The 21,298-nt window shown below is 55.7% G+C and overlaps 1 protein-coding gene across 1 annotated transcript in view; it reads left to right on the top strand.

Annotated features, from left to right (window-relative positions):
• MINDY4 (MINDY lysine 48 deubiquitinase 4) overlaps window positions 1–21,298 on the top strand; it is a 116,010-nt gene that overhangs the window by 81,743 nt on the left and 12,969 nt on the right. Inside the window, exons 13-15 of the mRNA XM_059073570.2 lie at window positions 1,255–1,322; window positions 12,978–13,041; window positions 16,073–16,234. Coding sequence (XP_058929553.1) covers window positions 1,255–1,322; window positions 12,978–13,041; window positions 16,073–16,234 — 294 coding nt within the window. The remainder of the gene's footprint in view (window positions 1–1,254; window positions 1,323–12,977; window positions 13,042–16,072; window positions 16,235–21,298) is intronic.

The raw sequence follows: 21,298 nt of genomic DNA, 5'->3' as shown, positions 1-21,298 counted from the left end.
TTTAGTTTTAAGTTCGAAAAGAAACTGATCACCCCATAAGGAACACTGACTGTTGTAACAGGCAGCCTCTTCATCAACAATTCCAAAAGTGGTATCGTCCCCATAGTGGGATGAGTAAGGCCTTCACACTCATTTGCAGTCGGGAGGTGGTGTTCCTTCAGGAAGCAGAAATGACATAGTCCATCCCAGTAATCCGTGGCCTGCTGGGCTCACTGGACACGTGGGCAGTGAGGACCCAGCATCATACTAATAGCTAACACAGGTGTCAGGCCCTGTTTGAAGTGCTTTACAAGAATGATCTCACTTAATCTTCACAACAACCTCATGAGGATGGGTCCTATTTTTGTTGTCTTTGTTTTACAGAGGAGGAGATGGGACAGAGTAGTTAAGAAATGTCCCTGTGGTCACATAGCTAGGAGTGGCGGAGCCGGGATGTAAACCCAGGCAGCCAGGCCCCAGGTTCTGGGCTCCAAACCAGGGTCGAGACTAGGGGAAGATGGGAAGATGAGTGAGGCGCTCCCCAAATTCAAAGGGGTCCCCCAGACCTCAGTAATCAGCATAAATAATATTTTAGTGCAATAGTTTAAAACTATTAAAATTAATCTCAAAAAATCTACAGTGAACAAAAAAATTTGAAACGATGGGATCTGCTCTTGCACTTGCCATGCTCACCTCACTGGCACCTCCACACCCGATTCTCCTCCAACCTGCTCTCTGCTACTCTCTGCCCAGTGCAGTTCTTAGGATCCCTTAGGAGTTAGGGATTTGGAATCAGACGGAGTCCCCTGGATACCCACTGGGCTACTTGCAAGTTGTGTGACCTCGGGCCAGTCACTCAATTTCTGAGCCCCAGTTTCCTCACATGGCAGAGGGCAGTAATAACAGTATTTATAGCACAGTCCCGGGATAGTTTTAAATGTGATAATGAGCAGAAGACACTTGCACGGTAGTGGAGGCCGCCCCAGGCCACTGCTGTCCGTGAACTTCTGGGACTCGGAGGTCGTGGGGGTGTTCCTCAGCGGGCACCGCATGTGCTCCATTGTCATTCAGGCTGGTGCGCTCCTCACCCCTCAGGGAGTCTGGTTAGTGAGACCTGCATGAGATCTGCCGTGGGGCTACCTGGCGACCTCTGGGACCTGGCTGGAAGCAGCTGTCTCGGGGTCAGGCTGCTCCCTGGGTCGTGGTCCCCAAGGAAGTGAGAGGAGGGAGGGTGCAGACACTTGATGGGTTCTCATTCCTCTCTCCTCTTCCCAGTTTGAAGCAGGCCCCTACGGATGTGTCCTGCTCATGCTGTCGGCCATCCTGTCCAGGTCCACAGAGCTGTGAGTATCTTCCTCCTTCAATTCCGGGAGCCGGGCTTGTCTGTCTGGTTCACTGCTGCCTCCCCCAGAGCCCAGGGCAGAGCTGGGTACACAGTGGGTGCGTAGTGAGCATGGGTGAATGAAGCAGTGGACTAGGGGCAGTTGGCTGGACAGGGGAGAGAGAACAGTTACATTCTTTGTACATGTGTGTTCAGTGCTATCCTCTGTTCCGTCTCCCCACGTGTGCTGGGGAGTGCATGGGATTCAGATCCAAAAGACCCCCAAAGAGCTAGACTCCCTGGTGTCCCAGAGGCACTGCAATGGGCATGTACTCGAGTACACACGTGGACCCCACCCCCCACCCCGAGACATGTGCGGGGACGTAATAACTGGAAGATGACTGAGAGCCCTGTGAACTTGCTGTAGGCCAAGGCAGTCCCAAAGGCTTCAAGGTTCGTGTCTAGGGCCAACCCTGAGGGGCTGAGTGTGCCCTAGGGCCTTGGAGGCCGGGGGAGCAAGGAGGCTGGGTCCCCGGCTTGGACTCCCTGCATCCTTATCAAACGCGGCCTCCCGGGCTGCCCGAGAACTGGAGTTCCGCCATCACCCTCATTCCCTAGGAGCTTTCTAGGCCTCTTTTCTGTATTTGTCATTATGTCACTAGGGAGGGTAGCAGGTTAACAGCACATTAATAGGTTTGTAAAGTACAATCGATTGCCCCATCCACTTCCAAGCAGAGCGCAGACCCCAGAGGGCGTGGAGACCTGGGGGAATGAATTTGCACTTTGCAGGGGTGTGTGGTGTTGGGGAAGATTTGGGAACAGCGGTGAGCGGGCGGGCCCTGGGAACTGGGGAGGCGGAAAGAGTAGCCATGGGGAGCCCAGGCTGGGGAGGCCCAGCAGAAAGAGACGCTCGCTCCCCACTCCTGGTCCTGGGCGGGCCCTGTCCGAGTTCCCCGTGGCCTCCAGTGCGGCTGGGAGGAGGAGGGCAGGGCCTCTGCAGCCTCGTGCTGCTAGCCTGCCTGCTGCTCGCTGCTCCTGACCTTATTAAATGCATGTGTGTGCACTTTCTAATGGCATTTTCCTTCTAATCCTGCCATAATGATATGATTCATTCCTGGCCCGGCTCATGTGCACGGCGGCGACCGTAAGCCGCCCTGCCTTCTCCCCAGGCCTGGGTTTGCTAATCCCTGAGCTGACGGGTGTGTGGGTGAGACCCTTGAGCTCCCTGAGGGGAAGCTGAGCTCTCAGGAGGGCCAGGCCCTTTTGCAATCCTCTTGGCCTTAGTTTCCCCATCTGTATGGGGGCCCCTTGGCTCTGAGGGTCAAGGTCTCTGTGCTCAGTGTCTCTGCTCTAGGTGCCACAGGGCTTGTCAGCCTGGGGGCCGGGCACCCTGTTCACACGCACATTCCTTAGGGAGCTGCTCTGGCAGCCCTGCCCATCTGAGGGGCCTTCGGGGCCCCATGTCCAGGCTGTGCTTCACGTTGTCCAGAGCTGGAGCACTGGGGCTGTTTCTGCCATCTCCCCCCCCCCCCACTCCAGCCAAGACACGCAGGGCTCAGTCCCTGCCTAGGTCGTGGCACCTGTGGGGCTTCTGTGTCGGGGAGGCTACCTCGCTAGACCTGCACAGCCTCGTGCCCATGGGCCGGCCGGCAGTCACAGCACTGCCATGCCCCTCCCCCTCCACCAGTCACAGACACATATGCACACAGAGACACACGGATACACACAGACAGACACGGGCACAGAGAGACATACATAGACACAGAAAGAGACATACACAGACACACAGATATACACAGAGACACATGGATACACACACAGACACACGCAACGCAGTGGGGGTCCCCTCCTTCCCCTTGTCCCCAAAGAGAGTATATAAAGACAGTCTCTCCTGCTTAGGGCCCCCGAGGACCTTCCCTGGGTCCTGGAGGCCAGTGGTTCTGAAGCCTCCCAGGGCAGTTATGGGCAGCCTGGCCCCTGCCTTCCAGGAGGACCTGCACAGAAACCTGCTTTAGCGTTGGCCCCGGCAGTGCTTTGGTGGGAGTTGTCTTACTCCTGTGGCCTCCCTTTCCCTTCTTCTGAGAAGACAGCGTAGAGAACATTCTCATCGGCAGTGAGAAGGATAGCAATCGGCATCTAGTAAGCTTCCTGTGTGCCAGATCCTTTGCTGTAGCATTTTACACGAGACGCATATAATCCCCACGGCAACCCTGTTAGGGATCACTATTGCGATCACCATCACCGTCTCTGTCTTTCAGGTGAGGAAACGAGGCTCTGAGAGGCGAGTGTCTTGCCCCAAAGTCACACAGCGCGACCCAGGCAGCCTGGCCCCAGAAGGGGTTCTCTGGGTTTGCTGTTTAAGGACCTGAACTTGGGTATAAAACAGACTTGGTTTCAGGCCTGACTCCAAACTCCTTTGAGCTTGAGTTTCTTACTCTGTAAAATGAGGATGATAATTCCTGCCTCACAATATTAAACGAAGAAATACATGTCGTGTGCTTGGCAGGGCTGTGGGTGGGTGGCAGGCCTCGGATCGTGGCCGCTGCTGGTCCCATTCTCTCCCAGCTGTGCTCAGGAGTCTCTTGTGCCCCGTGCTGTCCTGTCTTGCCCTCAGTCTTGGCTTGGTGCCTCGTGGTGGAGACATGGCCACAGGGACGTCCTGCAATGGGTGATGGGTCCTCCCTGGTGCCGGGAGACTGCTCTTAGGGGGAAGCCCCAGTTCTGCAAACACAGCTTAAAAAAACCACAGGACCAGGCGATCCCAAGGGCCTTCCTGCTCTGGGGTCCAGTTTTAGCTTTGCTGAACCCTTTGATACCATTTCAGGGTGATCCGGTGCTACTTTGGGCAGTTGAAAACATGACCTGGTAGCCCAAAAAAGAGAGCAAGTCTCTCAGATCATATGTTGTTCGGCCAGGAGAAGTGGAGCTGGGGGAGGAGGGGCTGGGAAACGCAGCCGAACACGGTGTGAGTATGTGTTCGTTTGTGGCAGGGCGTGTGTGGACGGGAGATGGGTGAGTCTGAGGGGCTGGGTGTGAGACGATGTGGGTTTTGGCGGTTGTGTCTGAGATTGTGCGAAGGGTGACTTGATTGTGTGTGGGCAGGAGTGTGAGTCTGACTGAGTGCATGGCCGTCCCTTCCTCCTAGCAAGGCCCTGAGAGTCATGCCTGAGGCCCAGGGGCAGCTGTCACAACAGAGTCATTGCCTCCTGTCCACGGGCTGTCCCCAGCCTTGGGTGGAGCCAGGGTGAGGGCGCCATGGGCAGACACACAAATGCAGCAGAGTGCAGCCTGGACACTTCACCCTCAGAGGCTGAAAGAACAGTGGCAAAGCTGGCCTTTGAGTTTTGCTTACCCCAGGCTGAGTGCAAAGCCTTGAGAAGGTTTCATTATTTTCTGCTTGATTTCAAGCCATCTATTTTCTTTCCTAAGATCTCGAATTGCTTACAGTAAATCTCATACAGGCTTTCATGTTCTCCTCGTTCCCCTGCTTTCCAAACCGCATGGCCCAGAACTTTCCCCAGCGCATTCTCAAAAGCCCCAAGGATGCCCAAGGTTCTGGGGTCAAGGCCAGCTCCGAGCCAGCCCTGCACAGTGTAGTGCAGGGGTGGGCCAGCCCCTCGGCAGAGGGGAGGGCTTGGGCGCTGCCCCCCACCGCCACCCTGTGTGACTTAGGCCTGGGCGGTGAGAGGAGACAGCTTGTGAAGAAAACCTTTTCATTCAGTAGACCTTTGGCATTCATTACAGTGGCAACTTTGGATGCCCAAGGGCGATCTTGAAAGTCCAAAATAGGCGGTACTTTGTCATCTGCCAAAGTGATTTTCGAGCAGCACAAGCCAGACACTGAGGGCATGGAGAAGCCTCCACACCACGTGTCTCTGTGCTCTTTGTAACCATCTCCAGCGGAGGGAAAACAACAACAGCACAGTGAAATAGCCTTGAACTGAAAGCCAGCCATGAGTGTTGGTCAGGCGAAGGCAAGTGACGGAAGCATGGTTCTTAGCCAGCGTAAACAGAAAACAATGCAACTGACTGATATCAAAAGCCCAGGGCTTTGGGAGTGGCTGGGTCCAGGAGCGCAGACAGTGTCTTTGGGACTTGGTGTTCCCCCATTCTGTCTCTTCTCTCTTCTTTCCTCTGTCTCTGTCGTGTTCTCGGAGGAGCCTCCTGCACGGCGGGCTCCAGGGACCCTTTTCTCGGGCTGCCACTGTTCCTGATGCCTCATGGTGGCCAGGCCCGGGCCGCAGCTATTGTGGGCCAGGTGAGACTCAGGGCCTCCCCCGGAAGGTGACCAAAACCTCCAGGGACCTACCACACTGGCTGGGGAAGGGATGGGCTGTATAGTCAGGAACTGGAGGTGTGAGACGTATCAAGGAGCCAAGAGCAGGCCTGAACTCGGGGGTGAGTCAGATCTGGGCCTGATGGAGGCCCTGCACGCCACTCTCAGAAGTGGAGAGAAGCCGTGACGAAGGTGGACGAAGTCCACCTCAGGGAGGCTGGGCAGGCCAGTGGATGGCAGCGTAAGGGTTCGAGCAGGGGGCTGTTCAGGTTGAGAAGCCCAGGTGTTCGGTAGCCCTAGCTGTGCTGTGCTGGGGGAAGGAAAGGATAGGAGACTTGTCAGCGTTCTCCTCCACCCTCGTGTCGCACCCCCTAAACTCTCCCAGCCCAGGATGGGAGGTGCACACAGAACTGCCCAGACCGGGTACCCTGGCTCGATACGGACAACTGCTTTGCAGCCCTGAATGGAGCCTGGCCTTTCTCCCTTGGGTCTTCCAGGTGGGACACGGGAGACCGGGCAGGATGGTAAATGGCCCTCCCTCCCGACATGCCAGGCTCTTTGGACTATAGCTGGAAAACAGGAGGAGAGGAACTTTCTCAATGAATTCCAAGTCACCTGTAACCTGGACTTGGATTCTGGTGGAGGCCGTGCTAGTGAGTGCTTTCAGCAGATGTGTCTGAGGAGGCCGTGGTGGTGGGTAGGAGGCAGACCCAAAGGGCTTGCTGGTACCTTTGTCATCGGAAGCAGCAGATGCTCCACCAAGACCCCACTTCCTTCGACTGACCTTCCTTCCTCGCCCAGGTTCCTTTTCTGGGAGCCCGCAGCTCCCGTGCAGTGAGCGCAGCTCCATCCTGTAGCTCTCCAGCTGGCTCCCCCAACCCGAGGAAGGCAGTTGCTGGAGGCCCAGCCTCAGCTGGAGGCGGAGGAGAGAGGGAGGGGCCCTGGGCCCCTGCAGGTGCACAGCAAACGGACCCCAAATGGTGTGAGCCTGCCCATACCCAGGCCTGTGGAACAGCCTCCAGAAGCTGGGTCCCAGGCCGTGTTTGAAGGCAGACAGAAGCAAGTGTCCTGCCCAGGTAGCTGAGGCTGGCCTGGAACAGCCCAGCCCAGGCTTTGGGGGCTGCCAGCAACCCAAGGGACAGGCCCATAGGCCCGGGACCATCATCTCATTCTGCAGCTGTGGGGACCAAGGTTCTGAGAATTAAGGGCAGGTTGGCACACAGCTGACACCATCACCCGAGTCTCCTGTGCCTGCATCTCCCATCCTGGGCTAGGGGAGGAATGACAGGCGCTGGTCAGCTGTGTCTGTCCACTTAGAGGGAGAATGGGAAACAGGACCCCAGGGAGTCCCAGACCAAACTGATGCTTGTCCACCGGCTTCACTCTCCACCTCATTTCAGCCGGCATAGTCTGGTCCCAGGCTGCTGAGATGGCAAATCATGGCCCGTGAGTGCCAGGTGGGTGTGGCTGAGGGCAGCAGGTCTGCGCATAGACAGAGCCTGAGGGCTGGATGCAGAGAAGGGCGACCAAGCCCAGGCCACGCCATGCCAGGGTTAGTGGCAGAGCTGGGAGGGTCTCCTGACGCTCGGTGCATCTAGCACCCCTACCCACTCACCCCAGAGCTATACATACCTCCTTGTTCCATGAAGGGCTTGCTCAGGTGCCCAGGTACAGAGAACAGGCCTCAGGAGGTGGGAGAGGCCATTAACCTTTTTTTTTTTTTTTTTCCCCCGGTACATGGGCCTCTCACTGTTGTGGCCTCTCCCGTTGCGGGGCACAGGCTCCTGACGTGCAGGCTCAGCGGCCATGGCTCACAGGCCCAGCCGCTCCGCGGCATGTGGGATCCTCCCGGACTGGGGCACGAACCCATGTCCCCTGCATCGGCAGGCAGACTCTCAACCACTGCGCCACCAGGGAAGCCCAACCTTTTTTTTTTAAACATCTTTTTTGGAGTATAATTGCTTTACATTGTTGTGTTAGTTGGCTGCTGTATAACGCCACTAACCATTTTTTTTTTCCTTCAAAGGTGACCATAACTTGCATTAAAAAAATTTTTTTTAACATCTTTATTGGAGTATAATTGCTTTACAATGGTGTGTCAGTTTTTGCTCTATAACAAAGTGAATCAGCTTTACATACACATGTATCCCCATATCTCCTCCCTCCCTCCCTGCCCATCCCACCCAAGCCGCTAACCTTTTGAAAGAACCTTTTGTTCCAGGCCAGCTTCAGCCGTTTGGGTGGGAAGCTTGCTTCAGCCTGCCTCCAAACAGGGCCTGGGACCCAGCTTCTGGAGGCCGTTCTGCAGGGCTGGGTGTGGGCAGGCTCACATCATTTAGGGCCTGTTTGCTGTGCACCTGCAGGGTTAGGGCCCAGTTCTGGGCACCATGGGGCCAGACGGACACAACATAACCCAGGCCCTCCAAGTCCTTGCTGCCTGGAGGGACACGGCTGGCACCCGAAAAGCAGGGGGTGGGCGCTCTTAGGAAGGGGATGTCTGCAGGGAGATGGGGCACATCTCTCTGGGGCAAGGGAGGTGTCCCTTTGTGGAGGAGGTGACAGTTAGCAGGGCTCTGAGCGCTATGTGGGAAGCGTTGTGGCAGGCGGCAAGAACGAAGCAGGCGAAGGCTAGCAGAGGGGTTTTTGCAGGGAAGGGCTCCTCGAGGCGCGGTTGGAAGGAAGGTGCCGGCACTTGGAAGAGGACTGGGGGAAGTGAGGTGGAAGGCAGTAGGGGAAGGGCTTGGGCATCTCTGCTTTCTCTTCCTTCCCCCAGGCAGGTCCCTCTCTCTCCATCCACCCTCCTTGCCCTGCTTCCTGGGTCCCCTTCCTCTTTAGGGCCCGTGCCTGCAGAATGGAAATAATACCCGTGCCCTCTAACCTGTGAGGCTGTCTGCGGTTTGCATTGCCTTTTTATGGCCTCAGCCCTTATTGCAACGACTCTTTGAGGTGGTTATTGTTATCCCCCTCAGGGGATGACACACCCAAGGCTCAGAGGTAGAAAGCAATTTGCCAAAGGTCACACGGAGCAGGTGGCAGAGGGGGCCTGACACCCAGGTGTTCTGACTCATTGTCCATTCCCTGTCAACGTTTCTGAGAAAACAGTCAATATCCGCCACATCCAAATCTTTTTCAGATACTCATGGCCACAGTTCAATCTCTGGGAGCGGAGACTCCGTTTATTCTGGGTTTTTGGCCGTGATACGAATAGTGGAGGTGGCAGGAACCATGACCTCTCAGTCATTGTTTTGTTGTTGTTGTTGTTGTTATTGCTGGTATCGCAGGAAAAAGGAAGTGACATTTACCGAATGTCACATGCTTTATATAGTTCATCTCATTCAGTTCTCACAGCAATCTGTAATAGAAGGAGGTGTCTTCATACCCATTTTACAGGTGGGGAAACTGAGGCTCAGAGACGTGAGCAACCGGTAAGCGGCAGCAGCTGGATTTGAATCCCAGGCTCCCTGGCTTCAGAGCCCACGTTCTCTTAGTTGTTCCACAGCTGTCCTTTCCCTGTTGATATTGTCCTCGAGAGTCAGTAGAAGTCCCACCAAACAATGGGTGATTGTTTGTGGAGGCTGCTGCAGGTGGCAGGGAGTGCAGTGGAAGGTGCAGTCTCTGAGGGAAGGTGTCCTGGGAGAGACAGGCAGGAGCTGACCCAGTGGAATGTGGTGGTGCCCCGGGCCTGGTGCCCTAGAGGTCAGGTGGAGGGGAGGTGGCTGGTTGGGTCCTCCCCGGTTAATTACCAACTATTTTAGGCATGATGTTTTAAATATCAGAGTGGTGGACCAGGCACACTTGTTCACATCCTGGAAGGTCCCCGGAGACCCCTTGCTCCAGGTCTCTGGTTTTATAAATGAAGACACAGGCTGAGAGCGAGGCATTGACTTGCCCCAGGTCACTCAGCCAAGTCCAGGACTGAGCTGGCCATTGACCCCTCCTCTTGTGGACACTGATTTTAGGTGAATTTGGGCTGTAGACCAGAACCATATATCTAGGCCACTTGGACATATTTTCCTTCTTTTTCAGAAACTTCTGCACAAAATGCCCAGATTCATATGTTCAGTCGTGTGTTGGGGAAGCTTTAGAAGGAAGGGACAAGCTGTGTCCCAGCCGGGGAGGGTGGGGACCAGGAGTGGGGCTTCAGGGCTCAGGGACCTGCCTAGAGCTGGACGGCCGGGTTGACTATCACGTGTTTCAGGCCACCCTAGACAGTGTGATGTTGGTGCCAGGGACACAGTCCCTGACTCTGTGTGGCCACAAGTCCCTTCTCCTTTCTGGGCCTCAGTTTCCCCATCAGTAGAACAGAGATGGCCGCTCTTGCCCACTGACCTCACAAGACTTTAGGGAGGACAGTGTCCCCGAAAGCGTCTGAGACCGCAGAGTCTGCAGATCCGAGGCTCGGGTGCTATAAGCTGCTCAGTGGCAGAACCTCTGCCCCTCTGAGCCCTGCTCAGTGGCACCTGTGCCAGAGGGCGGGCTGGACAGGCAGTGGAGTTCTAGGACCGGCTTCAGCCTGAATGTGGGCTGGCACCCGTCACCAGCCCTGGGCCAGCTGTGTCCTTTCTCTAGCCATCCACTCTCCCATCTGCAAAATGCTGGGCCCCGGAGGCTCTGCCAGCCCTGATGCCCTCTTTGTTCCGTTTCTTGGTGCAGTGCAGTGTCTCTGGGACCTCCCGATGGGGGCAGAGCTGGGAGAAGCCGTCCTTGCTGGCATCCTGGGCAGAGCCCCTTCCTCTGTCAGTGGGTGGACTGGACACCCCCAGGATGTCCAGTTGTTCCAGGTTCTGGCCCTCGGCTTCCAGAATGCTGAGGAGGCTGGCGGCAGGGCAGCCAGGGCCAAGCCCTTCCTCGTACGTTTCCATGCCCTGGGCAAGCCCACTCAGGCTCCCCCTACTCTGTGCTTCTTGCAATCTAAAATCCAGACAAGCTCCTGTTCCCTAAAGCATTCCCCAGTGCAGGACAGCCTCAGGGGGCAGACTTCATCAGGCCCTGGCTCTCCCTCACCCAGCCTGGTGCCTGGGTCCTCGGGCTATGCAGAACTCTTCTGCGGCCCCGTGTTGTCCAGCTCCCAGGAGGACCGTGGAAGGAATAAGCGGCTCTTTAGACTGGAATGGTCAGTCCCAGGGAAGGGCCCATCACAGCCTGTAGCTCAGAAGCCCAGAAAGTAGGAACCTTAGAGCTCAGGCGGCCCCTCCATGGATTCCGCCCCTGCCCCCAGGACACTGCCTGCCCCTGTGCAAGTCCCTCATGTTGCAGAAGGGGAGACTGAGCCCCAGAGGGGAGAGGTCTGTGTGGCCACACGGCAAGACGGGGCTAGAACTCTGGTCTGGTGATGGCCCTGCCGTCTGAATCGCCTCCTCTGAGGCAGAGCAGAAGCCGCTGTTTCTTTGCTGCGGGACTCCTCATACTCAGCTCTCCAGGGATTTCCCCTAGAGCGAGGTCTGGGCATCTAGATTTGCCGGAGTTGTAAATCTCTTAAGCCGTAAGCCGCTCCTTGGCGTCTCCCAAATGCCCTAGTATGAAATACAGATGTTGCTCCTTTTCAAGATCTGAGCCTAATTCTGAATTTCCCATCGTGTTTGCACCTAAGGATGCAATTACCGTTTCCTTCTATTGTCTTTTCTGCCCATCCCTCTGCTCTCAGCTGACGCAGGCGCTCGAGCCCGCTGGGTGAACACGAGGCTGTGAGAAGATCAGACTGCTTCTGGAAGCTTCGGGGTGGCATGGGGCCAGCGATCCTTATCAGTCCACCCAGGGCTCCTCGGAGGCTATTTTCTTCCCTTCAGAAGATGCCTGTATATGTGCCGCAGGGACCGTTTCCATCCATTCCTCTGCCCAAGCCAGTGCCAGCCACACGCCGGCGTCGTCCATTTGTCCCCCGGCCCCCCAGCTGGCCCCTTCCCAGGCCCGCTGGGTGGTTTCTGGCAGGCCAGCCTCCAAGGCCCTTCCTGAGAACCCCTGGCCTCCGTGGTTCTCAGCTGGGCCCTGCAGTGTCAACCCAGCCCGTCTTCTCGTGTGGACCACAGACCGTCCCTGTTCGGCCACAGTTAGTAAAATCCACAAGAAAGCATTTCTGCTATGGAGTCATGGAGCTTGAGTTTCTAAGCTCGTCTGGGACCAGAGTGCATGTTTTAGGTTTGTGGAATTATGGCAGATTGAGATTTAAAGCATAAAAGTGAGGCCAGGGTTTTCTCCTCTTCCACTAAAAGGCAACACAAACGTCATGATTGCTTGCCTCTTCCTACCTCTGGGCCACCCCTCGGCGCTCTCTTTGGGGTTGCGGATGTAGCACGTGCTGGGTGGGCAGCAGTCCGGGGAGCCAGCTCCCTGGCCTCACATCACCCCCCTGGCGTTACCTCTCTGAGCTTCTTTCCATGTCTGTAAAATAAAGTAATTCCTACTTCACTGGGTGGCTGGAGGTTTGAAATGCTGTCCTCTGAGTGCGGTCTGTAGGTGGGAGCTCCTTTCCTGTTACCTGTCTGTCCCACGGCTCTGTTCAACAATGCTTGGTCTCCCGAGGGATTTACTTTGGGGTAAAAGGAATAATAATGTCCTAATGGTGGGCTTTCTAGACGGTAGGATGGTTTTGAGATTTGGGGGCAGGGGGCTTGCCTCCTGGTGCTGACCTGACACTCTGCACCGTTCTGGCCCCCAGTAGCATACAGCCCTAGAAATCTCTTTCTTTCAGTTTGGTGGGGTTTCTTTTGGCAAAGGGGCTTTTCACCTCGTGCCCTTAGGGGGACCCCATTCTGAAGGTGGAGCCACAGAGGTGATCTAGGGTGGGGGGGAACACAGGCCTCGGAGACTGGCAGCTAGGTCCCCCGCCAGCTCCATCGCCCACGAGCTGAGTGCCCTGGGCACGTCAATTCTTCTCTGAGCCTTGGTTTTTCTCTCAGGGTTTAGGGAATAATAGTTGTACTCGGCCCTGTACTCGGTACAGGGTCTATGCCCAGGTGGTGGCAGCTATTGTTTTAGGACTCAAGGAGGCGTTAGAGGACGTTCGCCCCATTTAACTGACTTGCAGACCGAGGACTGGAGATGGCAGGGGGGATGTCCCAGTCCCCACCCTTAGTAAGCGACAGTAGGAGTGTGAATGTAGGACGTGGATTCCAAACCCAGGGCCCTTTCTGCTGTGACACGCTTCCATCACGAACCTCTGGTGTCTGCCGAGGGCCTGGTGGCCCTCTGCAGGCCAGAGTGGAGGCCGCTGCCCACAGCAGGGTGAGCCCCGGGCTCCAGCCCCGGGGAGGGCACAGAGCACAGAGGCTCAGGTTCCCGCCAAATCCGGAATTCGGGGCCTCAGCCTGGAACCCAAGGGGAGGCCCTGGCCACCCTCAAGGTTTGCCCGGCATCCTGAGTCAGGCAGAGGTGTGCTAACAGCCCTTTCTTCTTGCTCTCCAGTGTCCGCCAGGACTTCGACGTCCCCACCAGCCACCTGATTGGAGCACACGGATACTGCACGCAGGTCAGGGCCACAGTGGGGTGTGGGGCGGTCAGGCGGTTCTTTCCCTTCCTCTTGCCTTCTGTCTTTGCCCCTGCCAGGACTCCCCAAGCAGCTTTCGTGTTCCGCCTCTGCTGGGCTTCTTCCTTGCGGAGACCTAGAAAGGGAACTCAGGTTAACTTCTGTTTCTGGAGTTTGCTGTACCCGATCTGTGTGCCCGGAGCTGCAGGAGGTGCAAGAGAGGCAGAGCCAGGTGCTGCCCAGCCCGGAGCCCCGGCATAGGCTGGGAGCCCGAGGCCCAGCTGGGGGGACGACGGCCATGGCACCCTACGTTTGTATAGCACATTGCCTTTATGACGACCCACCCCTCTGCATCTTCACAAAGGGGCCCTCCAGTGGCTTCGGGGAGGGCAGGGGGTCCCGTAGCACAACTGCTTGTCATCAACCCTCCCAGTCACCCGGTGACACGAGGAAAGGGATCTGTTTCAGATCCCATCAGCGAGTGTCAGGACTGGGAGCCAAATGCTGCACATGTCTGCTGTCTGAGCCCTTCTCTGCATGGCAAGGCCTCCTGAGTGGCCACCGTGCCACAGTTAAATCTGACCCTCAGTGCATCTGGGGGTGGCGTGTGTAGCACAGACAGGCTGAGCGGAGCTGCTCTGGCTGCTGGGCCCAGCTGAGGACCCAGTTGTGCTAGGGTCCTGGCTCACTTGTGCCAGTCCCGAAAACATACCTGGGCACCGTGCAAGGGCCAGCTTGGGGCCTGTAGTTTGTCCAAGGCACCCAAGGAGATGTGAGGTGGGCTGCTGCTTACCCCCCAGAGAGAGGTTTCGGGCTGAGCGACGGCCAGTGGTGGTCCAGGTCCTGCTCTGGGTGCCTGTCCTCCCCGTGGGAGCTTCCTGACACGCTGTCAGAGAGCAAGGTGACCCAGGGGTGGGCAGTTAAGCAGCGTACAGAGGATGCAGAACAGAGTCTGGGGCTGGATGCTGAGCTGTGTTGGCAGTTTCACTTGCGGCGTGAGCTGGAGCGATTTTCTTCCCCTCCCTGAACCTCGGTCTCCTCATCTGTAGAATATGAAGCATTTGGACTAGATCGGTGCTTCTTAAACTCTGATGTGCACACGAGTCCCGCAGAGTCTTTCTGAAGAGCCGGCTCAGATTCAGTGGGCCCGGGCTCGGGCCTGAGGGTTTGAATTTCTAACAGGCTTCCAGGAAGGGTGATGCTGCTGGTCCACGGACTACACTTTGAGTAGTGAGGAACCAGATGACCGCTAAGCTTTGCCACTGTGTGATTTTGAGTCTCGGGGCAGGGAGCGTCCTGTCACTATTTCTCCCCCATTTTGAGGAGGCTTCCTGCTCTGAGGAAGGTTTTGAGACACACCCCAGATGGGGAGCAGGACCTTTTCTCCCCCCCTTGAAAACCCGTTGGGAGCACTTGAATGTGTCTGAAGAAGGCCATGCCTTTCTTAGGCAGCTGCTGGCCCTGAGGTGCAGTATCTCAAAGCAGACATTTCCTCCAAATTCTTTCTCGTTTCCTCTGCAAGAACACAATGAGGGCCCCTCGGTATCTCCCTCCAACGAGGGCCCCTCTGCGGCCATCAGAGGGACCTCTTTTACTACCTCTGGGGCAGGGATCCTGGTGTTGACGGAGGGATTTATTAACCTGCACATCACTCTCACAATTCCAGGGAAAACACTCCTGTGAACTCTGCCTTCCAGAGTTTATGATGGGCAAGGGCTATTATGGCCATTCCCACGTACCATGGAGGAGATTCCTGCGGGCTGGCCTCACGCACGCGCCAGCCCTGGCAGAAGGACTTAGACAGAAGCTCCTGCCCCAGCGCTAAGGCTGGGCTTGCGTGTGTCCTTCCTTAGCAGGGCAGCGGGTACTTAGCGGTTGCCCTCCGTTTTGAATCTTTGGCTGGCCAGGTGGTACCCCGAGGGTAACAGGTGAGGGTAGAGGGAAGGGACACCAGAAAGGGAGCCGGAAAGTGAGGGTGGGAGTCCGGCTCTGTCACTAAGCAGCTGTGTGGCCTGGGCAAATCCTCTCCCAGCTGCGAGCCTGTTTCCGCATTCTTGGAGCCCTGGATGCTCTGCTTGAGGAAGGGCCCTTGCAGCCAACCCAGTGCCGGAGGCACTGGCTAAAGGAGATGGCCAGAGAGTCAGAGCTCCACAGTCTCCTGATTCTGGGGTTGGCAGGCTTGCTGGCCTGTCGGGTGCGAGGCATGAGTTGTGCAGCCATGCAGCCAACAGAGGCAGAGACGGAGCGGGAACCCAGGCTGGGGCCTGCCTGCCTTCTCCTCCCTGCCCCTGCTATCCTCTCCTTTCCTTCCCCCCCGCCCCTTGAAGACACCGCCCTCACTGGTGAAATCCCAATACGGCCTGGAGCTGAGTTATTGGTGTCACCCCATTGTCAGCTTCCTGGCATTGATAATGCGCCCTGGTTATGTAAGATGTTATCGTTGGGGGAAGCTGGGTGAAGGGTGCACAGGAACTCTCTGTACTATTTTTGCAACTTCTTTTGACTCTAAAATTATTTCAAAATCAAAAAGCTTACTAAAAAAATATCCAAGACTTCAAGACCCACCCAAATGCCGCTTCTCCACAAAGCGGCTCCGACTCAGTCATGCGGTCCTGTGTCCGTGTGGGCCACGAGTGCTCTGTGCACACATTGTTATAGCCCCAGACACATCCTACATTGTGCTTCAGGCGTGCAGGCCCACACTGGTCCCCCCTCTAGACCCGGACGCCCGAGGTCAGGAGCCACTCTTTCCCACCAGCGGGACCCACCCCCCACCCCCAGCCAACCCACACACAGGGTCCTGGGCACACAGTTGGCGCCCAGTGAATGCTTGTGGAATAAGGATCGATGAGTTCCCAGAGTCACTTTGATGAGCAGATCTGGCAGCTTCCCTGAGGGCTGTGGGAACGCTGAAGTCACAGCCCCCTCTGATTTCGGTCTCTCGCCCTCCTTGCTTTCTTCCTTCCTTTTCCGCCCTTTTTCTCTTGTTCCCCATCTCCCCTTGACAAGCCTTTCCCTTTTCTCTCATCAACAGGAACTTGTCAATCTGCTCCTGACCGGGAAAGCCGTGTCCAATGTTTTCAACGACGTGGTTGAGCTCGATTCTGGGAACGGGAACATCACGCTCCTCAAAGGCATCGCCGCACGCAGCGACATCGGCTTCCTGTCCCTCTTTGAACACTACAGCATGTGCCAGGTACCGAGCCCTCAGGCCTCCAGAGACCCAAGAGCCTGGCTCCCTGGGACCAACAGGAGGGAGGGAGGAGAAGGAGAGTTGGCTCCAGTTCCTGGAGCCGGGTCCAGTCTCAATCACGGAACGTATGGGAAAACTGCAGTTTTGCCGCCAGCCGGTACAAGCATGTAGTTCACTCCCAGAGCCAGCTGATACCATGAAAGGGACTTCTAGGGATTTACAGTGTGCTCGTGCATTAGAGCGGCCACAGTTGTGTGTGTGTTTGTGTGTGTGTGTGTGTGTGTGTGTGTGTGTGTGTGTTGGCCAGGGGGTCTTCCCCAGGGACAAGGGCCTGAGGTCTTGGGCCTCGTGTTAGTTTCCTACGGCTGTCTCAACAAAGCACCACAAACTGGGTGGCTTAAGACCACAGAAACGTGTTGTTTCATAGTTCTGGAGCCGAATGTCTCCTAACGGAAGTCTAAAATCAAGGTGTGGGCAGGGCAACAGTCCTCCTGAAACCCACAGGGAGAATAAGCCTTCCTTGTCCCTTCTAGCTTTTGATGTTTTCCAGCAATCCCTGGTGACCCCTTGGCTTGTGGCTGCATCACTCCAGTCTCTGCTTCTGGTGTCACATGGCCATCTTCTCCCTCTGTGTCTCCTTTTCTCATAAGGACGTCAGTCATGTGGATTGCGGGCCCACCCTACCCCGCTAACCTCGTCTTAACTAATTACATCTGCAACAACCCTATATCCAAATAAGACCACATTCTGAGGTACTGGGGACTAGAACTTCAACAGATCTTTTGGAGGGGGGGGGGACACACAACTCAACCCATAATAGGCCTCACTCAGTCTGTTTGCAAGTGTATTGGTCCCTCTACCTTTTCTCTCACTGCAGCCAGGGTCTTAGAAAGGGCTGGACCCCAGGTGAAGCTGGGCATGGGGTAGGGTGACAGTATCTCTGGGTAATATGGGCAGGGGACCACTGGGCCCTGTGTTCCTGTCCCAGCCCACTGCTGAACCTTCTCTGAGCCTCGGTTTTCATGTCTCCAGGGAAGACATTATTCTGTGGTCGATTACCTCAAAGGGTTGTCCTGAGGGGTAACAGGAGGTCTTTCTCTGGTCACCGGCCCAGCAAAGATTCTTGGAGGGTCAGGATGAGGCCCCATTCATCTTACATCCCCAGAACCAGGGATGCAGAGACTGACCCAAAGGGATACTCAGAGTATGCTAGGTGGATGGATATGCCGGGCGGTTCAGTTTCACCATGTCCTTCCTGCATGATCACACGTTTGGGTGTGCTGTCCCGTTGAACGCCGTTGTTCAGGTGACCCCGTGCCCAGATTCCGCCTCTGGGTGACACCCTACCCCCACGGACAGGAAGCAGCCTTGTGGGTTCCAAAGACTTGGGGAGAAAAGAGTGACGGTGACTCCTTCCCAGATGTGCTGGTGTCAGGAGGGAGCCCAGGAATGTAGCCACGTGGCCCGTGAGAAGCACCGGGAACCCTGAGCATCAGATCCTGGGTGGGCTCGGAAGGCATTCAGGCCAAAATTCCACGGGCTGAGAGTTAACCTTGCCTGGGCTCACAGAATCCCCCGGCTTCCCATGAGCCCTGGTTTCACTCTCGTGTGGAGGGCATTGGTCAAAATGTAAACTATTTTCCTTCCGTCTGTTGAGGGTAATTGATGGGAACAGCAGTTGGGCTTCATCCTGTCCTCGGAACAAAATGCCGATTGCATAAATTCAGGTCCTACAATGATCCTTGAATCCACATAGCCTACTCCCTCCCCCAACCCCCCCCCCCACCCTTGCCCCGCTTTGCTATTGTTTGCTTCCTCGAAGACTGGGTGTTTTATCTCACTGCAGCAAGGGATGGTTTGCTCCTCTGCCTTGGGACTGCAACGTCGCTAAAGAAGGACCCCAGGGCCTCCTCTCCTACTCTCCAGAGCTCACTGAAGGCTGGGCCTCTGAAGGAGAAGGCAGAGACCTGGCAGTTAGACAAAGCACTTTCCTTGCCTGTAACTCCATCCACTATCCCTTTGGTCACTGAGTTCCTTGCGGCTTTCATGATTAGCCACGCCAGACAGAGAGGGAATCCAAGGAGGTTTAGCCTCCAGGCCCAGACCTGGCCCCAGAGCAGGGGCCCCCTCTCAGCCTGGCCTGGTCTTCTTCCACCTGGCAGTACAGACATGGTCACTGGGGGAGATCTGGTGTCTGGGGCCGCCTGGGCATGGCAATCCACAGCAGGGCTGTTCTGATAACGCTGAAGCCTTTCTTTCATGTAGACGGCAGAACCAGGCCCGCCTTCACTCACAGCCCATCTCCGGGCTTCTCGGTGCGGCCTCTGGCTGGGAGCCAGGGTTCTGGGGCCCTCACGAGTATGTGTGTGGGAGGGTGATAGGTCCTGCCTATCAGCGAGCTTGTCAGGTGACCCACATTCCGGCTGTGCCCAGGGAAAGCAGAGGCAACTCTGGGCCAAGAGATGCACCCCTGCCGTAAGTAACCAGCCCCCCGCCCCAGCATGGCTGTGTCCTACGGGACCCAATCTGCTATCGGTGACCCACTGGGCTGGCCTTGCCTTGCCCATATGACTTCCCCCTCACCCCCTCCATCCCAGAGCACAAAGTGAGGATGGGCTGCACTGCAGGCTGCAGTGGAAAGACCAGCCCCTCCTGGCTTGTGGTGGCAGTGGTGATGGGGGACTGAGAGGCCAGGGCAGGACAGCAAGGCACAGGGAGTTTAACTTCAGGGCTTCCCCACGACCACTAGGTCACATTCACTGATGCCTTCAGGAAGGGACCTGGGCAAAGGCTGAGCTTGGCAGGGAGAGCTCTGTAAGCACCACCCTCCTCCTCCCATTTGTCCAGCTCTGCAAACAGCACCATCTACCCAGTTACTCAAACCAGGAGCGCATTCAATCCATCAAGAGGTCGTGGGGCTCCTTCCCGAAGTTGTATCTCAAGTCTGTCCACTTTCACCGTTATCCGAGCCGCCAGCATCGCTGTTCTGGACACTTGTGATGGCCCAGCTGGCCTCTGGCTCCTGTCCCCACCTCCTTCCAATCCTGTTCCTTCACTGAAGCCAGTGTGACCTGTAAAAGAGTAGATCAGTCGCCTCATCCCTTTGCTTAACAACCTTCTGTGCATTCCCAGTCCTCTGAGATTGTTATGGGCTGAATTGTACCGTTTCCCCCACTCCCCTGACCCAACATTCATTTGCTGAAACCCTAGCCCCCAGTACCTTGAAGTGTGACTGTATTTGGAGATAAGGCCATTAAAGAGGTAACTAAGGTAAAAGAAGGTCATATGGTTGGGCCCAAATCCAGCGGACGGGTGTCCTTATAAGAAGAGGTTAGGACACAGGCACACACAGAGGGAAGGCCACACGAAGACACAGGGAGAAGATGTGCATCTACAAGCCAAGGAGAGGGGCCTCAGAAGAAACCAACCCTGCCGACATCTTGATCTGGGACCTCCAGCCCCCAGAAATGTGAGGAAATAAATTTCTGTTGTTTGAGCTGCCCAGTCTGTGGGACTTTGTTACTCAGCTCTAGCAAACTAATACAGAGACTACAATCCAGACCTTCCCATGACCTACAAGGCCCTGCATCCTGTCCCTGCTTTTCCCTCCCTTCACGTTTTGACTTCACTGTCACTTCCTAAGGGAAGCCTTTCCTGACCTCATCACTCTGTCTAAATAGAGGTCTGCTCTCGTGGTCCCCTGCTCACCTCCTCATCCTCCATCACAGAATGTTAGTTCTCTCCTTCACAGGCCTCCTCCTGGTTTTACGTATCCCATTTCATTGCTTTGGAGATGCAAACTTGCCCCCACATTTGAACATTTCTGAGATTTTGATGCATTATGGCAGTCGATGATGTGTCAGGCCTTCATTGCCAGCCTGCGTCCTTTCTTAGTGATACAAAAAATAATGGTGACTCTGAGGGCATCTTAGATTCAGTGACGTGTGGTGCGAATGTGTCTGTGTGATTCTTTGTGTACTGTCTCCTCCTCATTCAGCGGCTAACCCCATAAGGACAGGCTGTTCCAGGGTACTTCACCACTGACCCATTGTCTCACACGGTCCCTGGGACCAAAATATAACTCATGTTGAATGGATGTCATCCTTGGAGATGACAGACTGTCACTCTGCCAGCAATCAAATGTTGGTCCTTTTAAATTAGGGCTTAGGGGCTTCCCTGGTGGCGCAGTGGTTGAGAATCCACCTGCCGATGCAGGGCACACGGGTTCGTGCCCCGGTCCGGGAAGATCCCACATGCCGCGGAGCGGCTGGGCCCGTGAGCCATGGCCCCTGAGCCTGCGCATCCGGAGCCTGTGCTCAGCAATGGGAGAGGCCACAACAGTGAGAGGCCCGCGTACCACAAAAAAAATTTAAAAATAAATAAATAAATAAATTAGGGCTTAGAAGCTGGCAGTTCATGGATGGTTTGGGGGCATTCACACACCTCACTCCTGCAAAAGATGTTAAGAATCCAGGTAAAAGTACAAGCTGACCCTTGAGCAGCACGGGCATTAATCTGTATATAATTCATGGTCAGTCCTCTGTATCCGCGTTCTTCTGCATCCAAAGATTCAACCAACCATGGACCGCATAGTACTGTAGTAGTTACTGTTGAAAAATATTCGTGTATAAGTGAACCCACACGGTTCAAACCCACGATGTTCAAGGGTCACCTTAATCCCTGATTGTGCTGCACATTCACCCACCAGGAGAGAGGCTGTGCTGGAGGAGATGTGCCCACCCACCCTCCTTCCTCGCCCCAGGCCTTTGGTCAGCTACCCCAGAATCCAAAGGAAGTGAATTTCATCTTTGGAAAATGTCACCCAATTGGGAAGGGCTCCTGAATGAGAAAACTCATTTATAAACTCCCCGGGCAGCTTTTTTTTGCCCTTAATCTTTTGACTGTTGCTTAAATGGCAAGCTGCCCTTTTGTCCCTCTGCTGGAAAATTCAGGGTGGCTGTTTCTGCAGATGCCTGTTCCTGGTGGGCTGCATGGCTCTTTTTTCCTGCAGTGAATGAGCGCTGGCTTCCCAGTCTTCAAGGCTCCCTGTTTGAGGTGATGCCCTCA

Source organism: Kogia breviceps, chromosome 9 (genome assembly GCF_026419965.1).
Source record: "Kogia breviceps isolate mKogBre1 chromosome 9, mKogBre1 haplotype 1, whole genome shotgun sequence".
Lineage (NCBI taxonomy): Eukaryota > Metazoa > Chordata > Mammalia > Artiodactyla > Physeteridae > Kogia > Kogia breviceps.
Note: the sequence above shows the minus strand (reverse complement) of the source record. Positions and strands in the feature narration are given on the sequence as shown.